The 17,072-nt window shown below is 41.2% G+C and overlaps 1 protein-coding gene and 1 non-coding gene across 3 annotated transcripts in view; both read right to left on the bottom strand.

Annotated features, from left to right (window-relative positions):
• CRK (CRK proto-oncogene, adaptor protein) overlaps positions 1-16,826 on the bottom strand; it is a 28,273-nt gene extending 11,447 nt beyond the window's left edge. The window contains exons 1-2 of one of the 2 annotated variants that reach the window (XM_006214430.4): positions 16,438-16,826; positions 7,739-8,104 (exon numbers count right to left, since the gene is read on the bottom strand). In XM_006214430.4, coding sequence (XP_006214492.1) covers positions 7,739-8,104; positions 16,438-16,678 — 607 coding nt within the window. In that variant the 5' untranslated portion in view covers positions 16,679-16,826. Of the gene's footprint in view, positions 1-7,568; positions 8,105-16,437 lie in introns of both variants that reach the window. The other variant, XM_006214429.4, reaches the window with a different exon arrangement.
• On the bottom strand, positions 5,645-5,750 carry LOC116283761 (U6 spliceosomal RNA). Its single transcript, XR_004193472.1, has one exon. It is a non-coding gene; the product is annotated as a U6 spliceosomal RNA (small nuclear RNA).
• Positions 16,827-17,072: the final 246 nt, after the last annotated feature.

Raw genomic sequence — 17,072 nt, 5'->3', positions numbered from 1 at the left:
CACTCATGTTAGATTCCCCTCCAGATGGGGACAAAGGGGCCAGTTTCTTTTAAGAAGCTGGTTTGACAACAGCCCAACTAGCATCCCTAATAGTTGTTATACTGGAATCCACTATTTTGCTGACATTAAAAACACACCCAAGGGACATGAGGGAACATTCTAGAGTGCTGGAAATGTGCTATACTTTAGTCTGGATGGTTATCACATAGGTGTATATGCATGTAAACTCACTGGGCTGTATATTTAGGATTAGTAGATTCTACCGAATGATTTCATATCTAAATAAAAAGGTGGAAAGAAAAGAATGTTATGTTTTATCCAGCTTTTCTAGGTGTTTTGTAAAAGATGGTTCTTCAGGATACATCTTTAAGTCCACCATATTACTTGACATCAAAATCTAGGTTTAAACACCTCCCTTTTCATATAATATCGTCATTATTCTTAAGCATTCAAAGTGACATTTCAAAAACACATCCTAAAGAGCTCTAAGTGGAGGGTAGATTGAAATGTGGACCACCTACCCCATTTCTGTTACCAGTACCACAAAACCACACTAGTTTCTCCACAAGCAGGGAAACTACCTGTTAATCTGCCCTCAGACCTTTCTTCCTCAGAGTTCAAAGGCAGAAATGAGCAGGGGCTCCCATAAGGCAAGGTATTACTAGTAGGGAGGAAGTATGTGCAAAGTAGACCTTTGAACAACAGAGCCATCTCTGATATGCACATCTCCTGGTTCTACCCTACAGAGAAAGGCTTGGGAAAACCACACCATCCTTTGGAATCCAAAATCCTCTTTTTAACAGTGTTTTAGGTTCTTGGCAGAGAAGTCCAAACATCAAGGGGTGAAAGAAAGGCTATGTCATGGCTCTAAAATGATTCTGGTTTTTAAAAGGATAAAAGAGAAAAGTTGTAAGCAGTTAATAGGCTAATTAACCTGCCCAAAGTGGCCCTGGAGTGCAAATACTTCAAGGCAGATCTTATTAAAATTAAATACCCTACGTATAATACCCTATTGGAGTCTTTCTCCTGAAATATTCAAAGTACATGGGGACTCCTGGGGTCAAGAACAGACAAGTCCTAAAGGCAATATAACTATCCTTGAGAACACACAAGGCCCTCCCGCTCCAGCAGTTTGGAAGAAAGGGTGGCTGTCAAGCCCAGGGGTGAGATGGGGGCAGTGCAGAAGATGGGGCAGTCTAGGAATATGGTGCTCCACTATGCACAGTTCCTCCTCCAAGTCAGAAATGACACCATAATTTGTGCTCCTCCTCCGATTAAGCAACAACTCACTAAAGCACAATTCCTGAAGGCCCAACCACAGAGGGAAAGGGATAGATCTGAAGCTTGGCATATTACTTCAAAGACAAAGGAAGCAAATCTGAACACTAGCCCCAGAAATGTTACAATCTTATGATACAAAAGAATGTACTAATCACTGAGTGCAGTAATAACAGTAGTTCTAAACTACTGATTTCAAACTTCAAGTAACAGATGGGAAAAAAATCCTCATCTGCATACCAACAAAGAAAGAACTTATAAAGGAGCTGAAGCACTACAAGGCAGTTAACCCTGCTTTTTATGAGGCAGCTCCTTATAAAGGAGAGACAGTGATGATTCTTTCACTACCAAGGTACTATTTTAGTGTCCAGTCAGTTCCTCGCCTCTCAATCCTATACCACATCCTTAGCAGCAAGTCTGCAAGTAAATCGTGGCATGATCTGTAAAGAGGGCTGAATGTGGATACTTCAGCTTCTTCACTCCCTGGGAACTTGATGAACACTGTTTTCCTCCCTAGCTCTGTGTAGTTTCCAAGGTCAATCATGATCTTGGTACAGATTAGACAAATTTAGAATTAATCTAGGAGCAAAAGATTACACAAGTTCCAGTGATAATGAGAAAGAAACTGGAACCCAAATGGCATTAATTTTTGGTATTCACTACACTGGAGTCATGAGGGACTGTGTGACCTCCTCTGCTGGTGTAACCCCAGGTGATTGCTTTTCTAGTTTCTGTCCCTACTACCTAACAGGAAAGGCATCAACAGTCGCCAGTGTTTCTTTGATTCAGATTTGCTGCAGGATTCCAGTGAGCTCAGGGCAGGAAACACATACAATTTCATATAAACAAAGCCATGGAAAATACAGAGTACAAGGGCTTTGTCTTCAAACACTTTCAAACACATCAAGAACACATTTAGTAAATATTTCACGATTTGACTGAAGGAGGAAAAATGTTAAGAAAAAACTGCATATAGCAACCTAAGATAGGGGTCAATAAACCATGGCCCATGAGCCATATCCAGCTTGCTGCCTGTTTTTGTAAATAGTTTTATTGGAACACAGCAAGCTCATCTGTTTTGTCTATAGCTTTCCTGCTACAATGGCAGAGTTGAGTGACAGAGGCCAGATGGCCTGTAAAGTTCCTTTACAGGAAAAGTTTGCAGACTCTTTATCTAAGGAATAGGTAATATTTAGTCCCCATCTACAACCTTCCAAATCAATGGAAACAAGTGAGGACCATTCAGCCTTAATGATTCACTTGCCTCAGAGATGGACTGAAATGGGCATGGCTTGTACTGGTGGAGAGTTGCATGTGTTTGAGATTTAACTGGTAGGTAGGCTTCTTATTCTAGAGGAAAAGCATTCTACCGCATCCTGAAGATATGTCTTACCCTGATTCTAGACCAAGTCAGAAAAGACCTTCTGTAGCTCAACAATTGATAATGACTGAAACTAAGTTCCCAATTCCCTTGGTGAGAGATGGGGAGGTGACCATATATAGGAGGTACATTTTAGTTCAACATAAAGAATCTTCTAAGAACTAGTACAGTGAACTAGACCTGAAGTTCCCAAACTGTACATGTCAGAGGCATGCAGCAAATTCAGAGGGATGCCACAAAGTATTTTAAATTTCTGAGGGAAACACAGCAATATTTAACATCTGTTATGCCACGTGAACTACTAGCTCAAGGCAGTTGACAATTTCAACATCAGATCATACTATATGGCTTTCAAAGATGTCATACCTTTGCAAACCCGAGCTTTGGTAGTTACTATGATAAAAATCCAGTACCTCATAAAAATAAGTGTGGAACAGAAAATGAAGATGGCAATGTTTCATATAATCGTAAGGTTTGAGAAACTGTGCAATGTCTAACAGGTGTACACATCACATTAGTTAAGTAATTGAAATTATTTTATTAAAATAAAAACATTATTTTCTTTCAATTATGTTTATTATTTTTTCAAAAGAGTTTTAAGTGATTAGGATATAAATAAGCTATTTGAACCTACTTACTTAATAAATGGAACTGCTAAGTATTTCATCTGGCTTGGAACATTGTAAAATATTACTGAAACACTATGGGTTCTATGAACCAAGAAAGTTTGGAACCTCTAGACTGCATTGTTGTGGTTGATGGCAAGTCCCCCAAAAGCAGAGATATTCAAACACATGTTTAAAAATCACCTGGAGGGAAGGGGTAAGATAGGCGTAGGAATTTAAGAGGTACAAACTATTATGTAAAAAATAAGCTACAAGGACATATTGTACAACAATGGAAACATAGCCAATATTTTACAATAACTATACATGGAGTATAATCTTTAAAAATTAGAAATCACTATTTGTACACCTGTAACATATAATATTGTACCTCAACTATACTTCAATTAAAAAAACTTCTTTAAATTCATCTGTGCAGGTACCAGTGGCCTGCCTTCAATGTCTGAGAGGCTAGATTAGTTACTTCCAAAGTCTCTCCCCATTGAGATACTGTGATCTGAAATGAAGGAGATGTCCAAAAAAGCTGGAAGGAGAGGGAAAATAGACACCTGTCTCAATCAACAGTACAGAAATTAGCTACAATTCCAGAAAAAGATAAATTGGACACAGCAAGAATTTGTCATCACTCATATTCTTATACTTTCCAATCTCATTTTTCCCCTGTGGAATAAAGGGAAAATTGGGGTGTTTACTCCAATTTTCCATATATATAGGCCAAAAGGCCTAAAAAAACCTAGGTTTCACAAAGTGCCACATGAGGATATGGAGTTGACGTAGTCAGTGCTGCATATAATCAGGTCAGGGACCCAAAGCACTTTACACCTCCCCTATCCATGCCCTGAAGAATAGGTCCAAGCCAAAGGAGCTCTTTGGTTACTCTGAAGTCTTATCTAATCAAAGGCAAAATGACACACTGAATCAGAAAACGGAAGTTACATGATTAGTAACTTAAAGATAGTGTAATTATTCTGGACAGTCTATAGAAGCATAAAATAAATTTTAACACCTGCCATTCATAAGATAAGATTCATCAAATCACTATTCCAGTTCCCAAGGAGCCATCAAACAAAAATTAAAGATCAAAATCTTAGATCAAATCTAAAATTAAAAAAATTAAATGTGCCTGTGCACTATTCTTGTGTTATTTCCAGTATTTCTTCTTCAAAACACTCAGCCTATCTGCATTTGTTTAAAATCTTTCTTCATTAGGAGCTCCAGGATGGAACAGATAGTGTCTTCCTGGTTCAGTTATAGCCCCTCAGAACTACAGATGGCAGAGGAATACCCCTACTTTGGCTGTTACCTAGAATTAATCCCTTCTTTCCACAGCTTTCATCCCTACTAGAGAAATTTGGTGGGTGGGAAAAAAGGAAACAGCCAGTAACTTATACTCTACTGCAAGACTCTGGTCACAACAAATATACCATGTAGGAAACATCCACCTGTAAGGTGAGGGTAGGTGCTCTTGAACTATTTTTTAAATTTATTTTTCTGAAGTACAGAAACCCTGGAAGGGAAGGGAAAGGAAGGGAGGGAAGGGAGGGGAAGGGAAAAGAAAAATCTCTGAGAGACCCCAATATATAACAGACAAAAACAGACTTCCTTTGACTGAAGCATGAGAGGGAACCCAGAGCCCTGCATCCTCAGCTACCTCCTAGGAACTATTATGATACTTGCTGCTGTTGTTCTAACATGTGTTTAGAGTCCTGCCCAATTCTGAAATGTAATGACTCCAATTTATTAATTTCAAGTTAACTATAAAAATCCACTAAAATGAGCCTAGCTCAACTACAGGTTTAAATTTATAGCTGGGTCAAATACAGCAATGAATGTTTTTCTTATCAGAATGCTAAGGTCAGAAAGCCAGAGTCTCAATCTTATCTTCCAGCCCTATCTCAATAAGGACTATGAATCATCTCCTATGAAAAATCAGATGGGAAAGGAAAACTGCCTCCCTGCACAGACAGTACAACTGAGGGTATGCTGTCAGTGAAACCACACAAAACTTGCACTGAGGAGGGCAACATCACTGGAACAAGATGAGAAGAATCACAGTTTGAATCTGGGTATGCTAGAAAAGGCAGCAAGGTAGATGTGGGTTCATCATACTTCCACTTCCTACTATTTTAAAGCACACGTTTTTGGCTTGTATTATTCGTTTTATGAGGGGGAGGTAATTAGGTTTCTTCATTGATTTCTGCTTAGAGAGGGTACTGGGGTTTGAATCCTTGACTTCTTGGGTGCTGAGCATGTGCTCTACCACTTCCCCCCTTCCCCCCACTTCTACCCCCCATCTCCCACTATTTTAAGCAACTCATTCAATCTGTCTTAATATCAGCTTTTTTCTTTCTTTCTTTTTTTAAACATGGAACGCTTCACAAATTTGCATGTCATCCTTGCGCAGGGCCATGCTAACCTTCCCTAAATGGTTCCCATTTTAGTGTATGTGCTGCCGAAGCGAGCACAGTACCAGCTTTTTTCATACAGCAAATAAGGATACCTAAGGACTTTTCCAGCTCTATAAGTCTATGATGCTAAACTAATACCATGTTTTTTTAACTACATGAGGTGTTTTAAAGCTATTATTTGGGATATCTCTTCGAACTTGAAAGGAGCTATCTTCAGCAATCACCATATGTGGCTCAAAACTAATACTCAACCAAAAAAGAAAACTTACCGAAATCATGAACTAGTTTTCTACTTAAGTCTTTATTTCACAATATTTATGTTTCACAGCCAGAGAGCAGCTGAACTATTTTTGAGCACTAAAGCCTTTAATCAAGTCAGGCATCATTAAAAACAATTCTCTTGGAGAAAGGAATTGCAAACGGAAGCAAAATTAATGTGATAACCATTCTTTCGGGGTGTTAGCTGGCTTGTTCCATGAATGCTATTTTCACACTCCAGCCCAGCGCTAACAAGGTCTGCAGTAAATGTCAAGAGTCACACACTGTCACATGCACAGCACCGTGTTGGATGCTGCCATCACCTGAACTTAAAGGAAAATATGAGGCTAGGAACTCTTTAAGTGGGAAAAAGTGGTGTGACCTATACAACATACATTTTATTTCTCATCAAAGCTGGGGCACAATACTTTTAAGTCATGATCTCAAACAAAATACGCTTTAGAAACACATTTTTCAGTAAAACCTGTAAGATCCAACTAACTCTCCTCCTCTACATCTGCTATCCAGAACACAGAAGAAAAATTTCAAACCCAGTAGTATCAGACTAGTCCAAATAAGTTCTAGCTCATTCTGTAGGTTAACACTCCCACTTAGACAGAGGGCAGCTCCCACTCCTTGGTGTATAAACATGACCCAAAGAAAACAAAATTTAGAGAAGATTTCACTTTATAAGAATACACTTTGCCCCTGTCTGTGCTAATCTATGCTCACATAACTTCAGCCTGTACTTATGAAAGTTAGCTACTTGCTTACATTCAAGTTACCGTATCCATAGGTTCTGAAAGATGAGACTTCACTGCCACTTCGGTACTAGCTCTTAAGCTGAACCACTAGCTCTGCATAATTCAGAAAGGAAGAAAGGAAGAGGGAGTTGGGAGGAAGGAGGAAGAGACAAAGCTGTGAATGCTAAAGACAAGAATAAACACAATGCAATGGTTGGCAAAAGGAGATGGGCTACCAAGGATAACAATTCACCACTAAAAGGCAAAAATGTATTCCTCAGCTTTCTTGCCTATAAAATGCATTGAACAAAGACCAAATAAATCTGTTCCTCCCTGGAATTAATACTTTTAGGTATGTACCCCTTCGTACCTATATGATTTACTGTTCCTCCTGAATACAATCAATCAACAGTGAGAAACCCCATACCCCCTAAGTAAAAAAAATTTGTGTAAGAAAATTCCATTTAACTGTTTTGATAGAGACAACTTATTATACTCAAATCTGCAAGTGACCCCCCCTCATTTTAGATAACGATAAATAAAAAGAAAGAAACAGATTAGAAAATAGATGAGAAAAACTACTTTAGGTTAATTCCTGTGAATTCAGGTGGTGTTATTAAAGTAGTCAAAGTATGTTTAGTAGATCAATCAGAACATTCAGTTATACATTTTAAGCTTACTCATTCCAAAATAGGTTTTCTACAAAAAAAGAGAAAACCCAACATTAAATGCCAAAATCAGTACTTAATGGTTCAACATCTATAACAACATCACAATGCTGGTGCTCGTATCAGCATTCCTACAAAGCTCTAAGAGGTCTGAAAGGGAGACCCTGTAGCAGATCTCTTCTTTCTACATTTTACACATTATGTACCTCCAAAGCCAAGGCTGTCTTGTCGTAGGCATTAGGGACTCGCTTCTGGATTACCCTGGCATAAATGGGCCCATTCTGGAGGTTAGGGAGCGGAGTGTTGACGCTGGGTTGGGCATAGGGCCCGGGCTCCGGCCCACCCAGTGGCTGTGGGTGGGAACCCTCCTGGTTACCTCCAATCAGAGCCGATACTGAGGCGGAGGCAGGTCTATACTTCTCGACGTAAGGGACTGGAATCATCCCCCTCTTGCCTTCGCTGTCCTCTGCATTCCACCACTGCTCTTCAGGCTTATCCCGGATTCTCAGGATGTCTCCTTTCTTAAAGGGAAGATCTTCTTCATCATTCCCATTAAAGTCAAAGAGGGCTCGTACATACTCTGCCTCCTCCTGCCTGAGAATCACGCCACTACCCTGCCTGGATCTGGAAACTGGTTCTATCAACGTTGTAGTGTCCAAATAGTGTATTTTGTAGAATTCCAGTAAAGCAGGCAATGAATCAAATTCTTGATCTCCTATTCGGAGTCTGGAGGGGCTCACCCCTGGAAAAAAACAGAGCAGGGTATTATTTAAAGATACATTATATTGGAGGTGGGTGGGGGTATAACTCAGTGGTAAAGTGCATGCTTAGCATGCGTGAGGTCCTGGGCTCAATTTCCAGTACTGCCATTTAAAAAAATTAAATCTCAAAAAAAAAAAGATATATTATATGAAATGCAGATTTTATGCATTGCCCACACACATTTAGTCAATATTGAATCAGGATTAAAAAAGCTTGTTTAGAATAAATAACTCCTTTTCCTCGCAGTAAACTCAAATCATACTTTGCAGCTCAAACACTCCCTGGGAAGAAAGATGCTCATAACCACCAGCAGCAGAAAAGGAACAGAAGGCTATGAAAGACCAACTGCTCCAGTCAGGATCAGCTCCCATACTGGATCAAAGACAGAGCAACATGGAGACTTTCTGTGCATATTCCCAAACTATTGTTGCTATCCCATTCACAGAGTACAAAGGGTTCAAGGTTGTGTTGCAATCTTCCTTTCATTCTCAGGAAATGTAGCAAGCTCTCCTTTTTCACAGGTCCCAGCAGCTTTCCCAGGAAGAGGTGGGGAGAAATTGGTATCTATACTAGGTTCACACATTTGTCTCTTCATATCTAGAATATAAATTCCTAGTAAGAAAAAGGTTTTAGACTATCTTTTTTAATCTACAGTTACTGATCTCAATTTCATTTCTGACAGCTAAAAAAAGCTAAAAAGAGAAACTAAGAAGCTAACTGCTTAAAAACCAATTCCTAAGGTCTTCGCTTAAATAAAGCTTAGAAACTGGATTGTTCCCTTAGAAACAAACCAACCTTGAAAAAGGTATAGAAGGATACTCAGGAAAATATATACGTATTAAAACCCTCAATCTCTGAGGGTCCAAGAGAAAGGACATCTTAGAAAGGCTTAAAATTCTCATGACGCAAAGATGTGTGTGGTCCTAGACATGGCATATTTGAAAAATGTATTTTCCTTCTCCAATTTCTCTCTCTCCAATTATAGAATTGAAAAATGAATGTATTTCATTTCATATAAGAAACAAAGTTTCTAATGGGGAATACGACCTTTAACTTGTACTCTGCTAAGCACCCAAAATATAAAATCATCTTAATTGAATTTTTTTACTATTTGGTTTCCTGATAAAGTAATGCATAGCTGTACAGAACTTTTATTTATTAATCAGCCTTAACTCTGCCACAGGACATTATCACTCACTTGAGTCATAACCTCCCAGATTTTTTTATATATTATACACGTATGTGTATGTATATACAGTATGTCATAAATACAATTTTTACAATTAGATTACTATAGCTTTATACTTTGCTTTTCTTATTATGTAATAAAACATTTTAGATAATAAAAATTGCCCTGTGTTCTTCGAGATGATTTTTTTTAATGAGGTATAGTCAGTTTACAATATGTCAAAGGAAGATGACTTTTAATGGCCATAAAATATTCCCAACTTTTCACTGTTGCAAATAATGTTCTTATGAGTATTTTTGTTTTGGTGTATTAATGAACATTTTTTATTATTTCCTTACAATAAATTCCTTGAAATGTGATTGCTGCTAACTTACCCTCCAAAAAGTTTGTACAATTTTACACACCCACACAAGTGGTTTGAGGCCCCATTTCCTCATATTCTTGCCAAAATAGCATTTTGAAAATCAGTGCAACTCACTGCAAATTTAATGAGAAATATTATCTTTTCTTAAATATCATCTTTGATTGATGTTTTTCATGTTTATTGATTATCTGTACTTCTTTTGTGAAATAGTTGTTCAACTCCTTTGTTAAGGGAGAATGGCCAACCTACCCTCTCCACTCCTATTAACACCGGCCCACCCATCTAAAGCCATAGCTATTAATGCTGTGAAACAGGAACACTGTGGTAGCCCAGATGCCTAAATTACTTCGCCACTCTAAAACACATGAGACCTAATTGTTTTGTTCAATGTTAGAAAAGCACTTGTTCCAGAAAGACAAGAAAAAGTACTTTTAAAATTCTTTACCAGGGAGAGGTAAAAAAATAAACTCTGGAAGTCAATCAAAATTCCTCAATGCAGAATGAGTACTGATGAGTGCCTTCTCTTTTCACCCAAATGAAAGAAAACTGAGACACAATTTAGAGGACAGATGTACATTTCTTACATTGCAAAAGTCCATCTTTGGAATTCATGGCTGTAAACTAAAACAAGTTAATAGCCTACATTCAGTAATGTTGGCTGTCTCTCTAATGCAAGATGTTGAAATAGACAATCCTGGGTTTGGGAATCTATGGTAAACACACTCATTAGACACCAGCAGAATGCAGCCCCAATAGTTCCAAGTGCAAGACTGGAGAGCTGACTCTGGTTATGACCATACCAGAGCATGGCAGTGCTATATCCTGGAGTTTCTCTTCACTGAAGCGGATCACTGATGGGCAGTTATTCCTATTCAAGTCTGGTAAATAAGGAGATGCATGTCCACCTCACCTATCACCTGAAGACTAACTCAGAGATCCTTCAGGCCTATCAAACTATGTTAAGGACAGGGTCAGCATGAGCTCCAACCAGACCTACTTTGCACTGCCCAGTCAAGAAAGACTCCAGGGCAGAATGGTAGGGAGAACCTTCATACCAGCAGAGCACCCCTGGATTAGAAAATGATCCTGATGACACCTGGGAAGAAAAGCTCCCTTGCTAGCGTTTACCCAACTACATGTCAACAGCCAAAATGGTTTTCACTAGTCACCCAAGTTGGCAGACTATAATCGCTCAGTAAGTGTTAAATATTATTCTTAATGAACATAACTCTGAAGTGAGGAGAAGTTAAATGAAAATCTGTTCCCAGCTCTGGAAACTCAGTGTAGCTGAGGATATAAAGGCATACATAGTGTGGCTGGTGAGCAAGGAGCAAAGCATCATGTCTTAGAAGACATTATTTTTGACCCCTAGCTTTCACTTTCCACTGGAGATGTGTTCTTACAAAAAAACAAAAAAAACAGTAGCAGCAACAATGCTCTAAGATACAACAAAATAATGATAAAAGAGCAGCTCTTCCCATTCCTGAATGTTTCCAATGTACTCTTTTCCATCTAAGAAGGCAACCATTTCCTTTCATCTATTGTTATGGGTCCTCCAATTCCTGTACTACCGTAAGTGATGTGTTTTTTATGGGGGGGGGGGTGGGAGGTGGGAGACGGGGTTTAGAAGAACAAATACCACTAAGCCAAGTCCCTTAGAAAGATCAGTGCGAGAAACCTGAAAAGAAAAACTGTCAGCTCACGTGCCAGAAAGGTAGGAAGTTGGTTCAATTCATTTCTTGTTCAAATACTTTACAATGTGAACTGGATCCACTATGTTTTTTTGCTTTTTGCTTGGCAATCCAGACAGACACATAAATACACAGGAAACACCAAGAGAAAATCTACTTTACCTACAATTCTTTTTCTATTCTAATAGCACTATAATTATTTAATAGAGGAATACTTATTTTTTGTGTACTGCTGCAGCAGTCAGAGTTAGATACATGGGGCAATCAAGCTTCATTGATCCAGAAGGGAAGGGAGGGGAACAGAACACCCGTAAGTCCCAGATAAGCCCAAACCTCACCACAGCTATGTATGTCCAGCTTCTTTTCCCTAGTTCATCTCCTTCCAACCACAAACAGCCAAAGGCAGGAAATAGAAGGGCGGGAAAGGAGATACAGTCAGTCAGTCTAGAGAAGAGAACCAATGACAGAGTTCTCATAGCTGGGACTTGGAAAACCTCACTGACTGTTCTACATCAAACCTGTGCTGGATTCTTAATGTGGTTATGAACAGTCAGAATCAGTGCAGTCAGATGTATCTGTACAAGCTCAACTCACTACTTCAAAGCATTCTGTCCCTCAGATTACGTCAGTTTTTACACCACTCCCTGAGGGTTTTATGAAGAGCACCCAAGAGCTCTGTGCGCTAAACAGGCCAGGTCATTTCTCTCATGGGTACCACCTCAGTGGCTCCATCATTAGCCTCTCCTTAATCTCACAGCACTTCCTTTTTCTCCCTTTCCTCTTTCCTCAATTCCCATTCCCTCTTCTGCCTATGGTCTTTTTTTAAATAAAGTAATTTTATTATTCACCTTTCATATTTCATTATATCCTTTTTAAAATTTGTTTTGTAGGGGGAGGTAATTAGGCTTATTATTTATTTTTCTTTTTTAGTGGAGATAATGGGGATTGAACCCAGGACCTCATGTATGCTAAGCATGCACTCTACCACTTGAGCTATACCCTACCCCCTCGTGCCTATGGTCTTTATAGAGGTTACATAAACACACTCACCATCTCTCCAATACAAAGGGCTAAAAAGGCCAATGACTTCCATTTGAGAAGGCACCCAAAGAGGTATTAAGATGTATGGTCTCCTAAGCAAACAGAACTTTCTAAAAATGGGGGATAGCAGTTTGACTAAGTTTGATGAACTTTGGCTCTGCTACTTACTAGCTATATGAGCTGTTATTTAACTTCTTACGGGGACTATTATCTATCTAATAAAGTTCCTGAAAGTAGCTGGTATATTATAAATGCCCAGTGAAAAAGCAATTAAGCTTAATACACACCCCAAACCTCCAAATTCCATTAGAAATCTTCTATTCATCCCTAAATCCAGAGTCTGCTGTTCTGTTTCCCAGAGAAGATTCCATAGAATCTCAAGACGCTTCTCAAAAAGTTCTGTGGTCAAATTGGTTTGAAATACCCAGTATCCAATACTTGCCTCTCTTAGGGAATCATAGTTTCACATGAGCATAGTAATAGCTTGGAAAGTTAGCCATAAATAAACCCAATTCCTTTCACAATGGATTTTGGGGGGGGGTGCTAAAACCTTTAAGTAACTCACCAGAACCAGTGGATGGAGAACTATTTTGATATTAAAGAGTAAAACATGTGGACCAGGTTTAAGAACTACAAAGACGAGGTAAACAAATGAAACAGATGCTGAAGGTACAAAAAGGTGGCAGCAGGTAATCAGCAGTCCCCTAGGATCTCTAGAGGTGGCTTGGCCCAGCAACACCTTGAAGAAGCAGCACAAATAATTATTACCCTAGCTTCTGCCCCCACACCCAAAATGAGGCAAGCTTTTATGCTCCCCTCACCCACTAGGGCAACAGGTGGGAGGCTCTGGGTTGAGCAGGTAACAGCAGGTGCCATCCTATTCCCATGTACTGACTCCAAGGTTCTTTCACACATCTTGATGCACCCCTACCCGCTCCACCCCAGCACTTACTCCTTCAGATGTCCTGTGAGCCTCTCAAAGCTGAGAACAGTTTTCCATTTTGCTTCAACTTTTCCCCTTCAACCAGAGACTGATATATCTAACGCTTATTGAGTACTTACTATATACCAGCCCCATTCTTAAGCATTTAATATACTAAAGCTCTTTTAATCCTCACAACTACCCTGTAAGGTCAGTATAACTAATTCTCCTCTTTCACAGATGAGGAAACTGAGGCAGAGAGAAATTAAAGAACTTGCCCAAAGTTACATAAGTAGTAAGAGGTAGGGAAGGAAGGTTCAAATCCAGGCTTCAGAGTGCAAGCTTGTAACTACTCTCTCAATTCATACTTAGTTTTGTTGACTGTCTACCGGACAAGATCTAATAAAACCTAATGTTCCAAGAGGAAGAAATTAGTGGATCAATGATTGCAAGGCCTTCCCAAGAGGTATACCTGACAGAGTATGACCATAAAACTTGACTAAGCCCTGCCCTATGGCTCTGGGCACAGTTAGGACAATCCCAGGCTATGACATCATTAGTAGCCTGTGGGAGTGAAACACTTAAGTTAAAAAACAGGGTCACTGGAAAAGGTTGAGAATACCTGGTCTATTCTGCCCCTATGCCTCTAAAATCTGTATCTAAGTCATACAAATTCAACCTATGCATTATGTTCACAAAATACACTATATAATTCTAAGCAAAAAGCTCATTCCCATATTCAGTTTGCCAAATAAGGTTATTAAAGCCTCTTCATGACTGACTTTGAGCGGCAGATGTGTACTGTCTGAATATTAAAGCCAGGTTCTTCTTGTTATCCTTTCCTTTTAATCTTTAAACAGAATCTGAGACCCAGGACAGAGACAAAAGTGTTGAGTCCTCAAAGTGCACAGCTGGGATCTCAAAAGAAAACTGGCTTTGACAGAAAGGAGTACGGTGTAATAGTGACAGCTCTCAGGTCACAATTCGTAGGTTCAAATTCTGGCTCAGTCATTTACTAGCTGTGTGACCTTGGGCAAGTTACTTTCAGTTTCCTCATTTATAAGGTAGAAATATTTTAATAAATGGAGATCACAGTAATTTCTTCACTAGACTGTTACAGACAGTAAGTGAGCCAAGGCACATGAAGTACCTGGCATGGAATAACCAATCAATAAATGTTAGCTATTAATATTGTATATGCCTTTCTAAAATCCAAGAAATTCTATTGTGTGGTTTCAAAAGAAAAAGAGCTTGACAGAGGAGAGGGAGAACAAAGATTAAGTAATCCTTACAAAAACAGCAACTGAATCAATTTTCCTATGTGGAAAATAGGGTACATGGCAGAAAGAATTACCATGCCCATGAACTTTCCACACCCCATGCACAAACTCTGGCAATCTGCACTTTCTCTCTTGGGCCAAGGATCTGAACTCATATCTGTTATGAAAAGGTGGAGCTCCATATTAATGTAAGAGCTGAGATTAAGCTGTAACGCCAAGATGTGGGGAAAGTTCAAATAAAAATGCCTGCCACCATTTCCAAATTTTGCAACCAACAAAACACATACACAAACAAAAGGTTGAAAATTGAGTTTCAGTGACTGACTGCCATCATGCCACTGCACAGTAATGCAAAACTCTAGACACTATGAAGGTGGTGAAAAATAGAACATACTCGGTTTAGGGTAAATACATGTTACATAAATGTTCCAGTCTCATGTTATAACCCTATTTAACCAACCAGACTGAGAAAGACCTAGGATAATTTGTGGGCTTAAAGATTTCATATTCTTTTAAAAATTGGAATGTGTTAACAACAAAGACACTATTCCATCTCCCTATTTCTGGCCAGAGTGAATAAATCTAAATTAGGACTACCCTAAAAGGCCAAATCTGCAAAGGTTGGTTCAGGAGCCTCCTAATTCACGTGAGACTGACCTGGATCTAGTCTCAGCTGGTCAGGAGGAAACTGCTTCAACTCGGGAACAGTGAGAAGGCACTAAGACTCTTGGTGCTGTTCACAGATAATGGTAACCTCAGAATTACTCTGTACCTCACAAATCTCAGGTACCAAGTGCATAAATTTCTTCAACACTCCCCAGACAACTCCAATGGCATGGGTAAGACAGTCATATCTCCATCTTTGGCCAGGAAGATCCAGTGCAGATAATTTAAATTCTCAGAGACTCAGTTCAGCCAGGTCTGTTCCCAACATTTTGGAAGACTCAGGCCACAGTCCCCCACTTACTGAGCAAGGAGAGGCCCTGAAATACAAAACTGACAATGTTTTAAGTCCAAGGGAAAATGGAGTTCCGTTCACTTTCAGGGGAAGGATTGTTTCCATTGGCTTATTTCTAGTTTATTTCCTGAAAAAAAAATCTTTCCTCCACTAATCGCTTTGAAAACTAGAACTCCATAATTGTGGAGGGCAGTCTCTGGACACTAACATCTCTTGGACAGTCCGCCAAGCATCAGTTTATTCTAGGCTGGTCACAGAGGCCTTTCTTCTATAACCAAGGCACTTAGCTCACCACCTTCGTCCTGCGTGGGGGAAGAGGACGGTAAAAGTATTTTGGAAAAATGCCCAAGAAAGGAAAAAGCTGACCGATTTCCTGAGGGTGTCTCCATCCCTCCCGGCTAGTATGTGGTGACTTCCTACCAAAGGCCACCAGGGGAGTATGGCCAAACCCTGCTCTCCAACACTGCAGGAAATGTTTAAAGCCTAAAAAGCCACTTGTAGGATTATAGGATTCATTCCGGGCAACGCTGCCAAGTGATGCCCCCGCAGTGCCAACAGCCCCCTCAGCTCTTTGTCCCCACGTTGCCCGGCCCTGCTCAGGCACTAGCCCCACCCTGGGGCCGAAGCAGTTCCCCTTCCCCTGGGCTGTCCTCCCAAGTCACACCCAGAGGCCTGGGTCAGCGGCTCCTCCTCCCCCACACACTCCCGCTCATCCGTGGGAGCGAATTCCCTGCTCCCCAGCCACGGTCACTCCAGCCCTCTGCCCACGTCCCTCGTGGAGGTCAGCTCTCGAAGAGCAGCCGGCCAAGCTGGGGAGTTCCGCGGCCCTCACCCCCGCCCGGGGCCTCCCGTCCCGTCCGTCCCTCACCGGGCGGAGGCTGGGCGGGCGACGGTGGCACTGGCGGGCGCGGGCCGCTGCTGTTGATGATGTAGTGGGAGACGCGCGAGTTCTCGGAGACGCTGAGCACATAGTCCCCGGGGCTGGTGCTCGAGTCCCGCACCAGGAACACCCCGTGCCGCTGGCCCTGCAACAGCGCCACCGCCTCCTGCCGGCTCAGCCGCCCCCAGTACCAGCTACTCCGCTCCTCCGAGTCGAAGTTGCCCGCCATGGCCGCCTCCGCGCCTACACGCTGGGCCGCCGCCGCCGCCGCCGCGCGCGCCCCTCCAACCCCGGCGCCCGCCGCCCAGCGGACCGGCTCGGGTCTCAGCCTCACAGCAGCACCCGAAATGGCGGCGGCGGCCGCGGGCCTTCCCCACCGGAAATGACGCTCTCCCTCTCCCCGAGAGAATGCCGGGAAGGGGACCGCTGCCCGCCATTGGGAGAAGGGCAAGGGACAGCTCGCCCGTTCACTGCGCATGCGACCTCATGGGCGTCGCCGCCTGGCGGGGACCGGGACTGCAGAAGGTGCAGAGGCGGAGTCTACGGCTGAGGGGCGGGGCCTCAGCTATCTGTCCGCAGAGGTTTGTATTTGCACTTTTGGCCGCGCGCCATTCTACGCTCCT

The sequence above is a fragment of the Vicugna pacos genome, chromosome 16, assembly GCF_048564905.1.
Source record: "Vicugna pacos chromosome 16, VicPac4, whole genome shotgun sequence".
Lineage (NCBI taxonomy): Eukaryota > Metazoa > Chordata > Mammalia > Artiodactyla > Camelidae > Vicugna > Vicugna pacos.
Note: the sequence above shows the minus strand (reverse complement) of the source record. Positions and strands in the feature narration are given on the sequence as shown.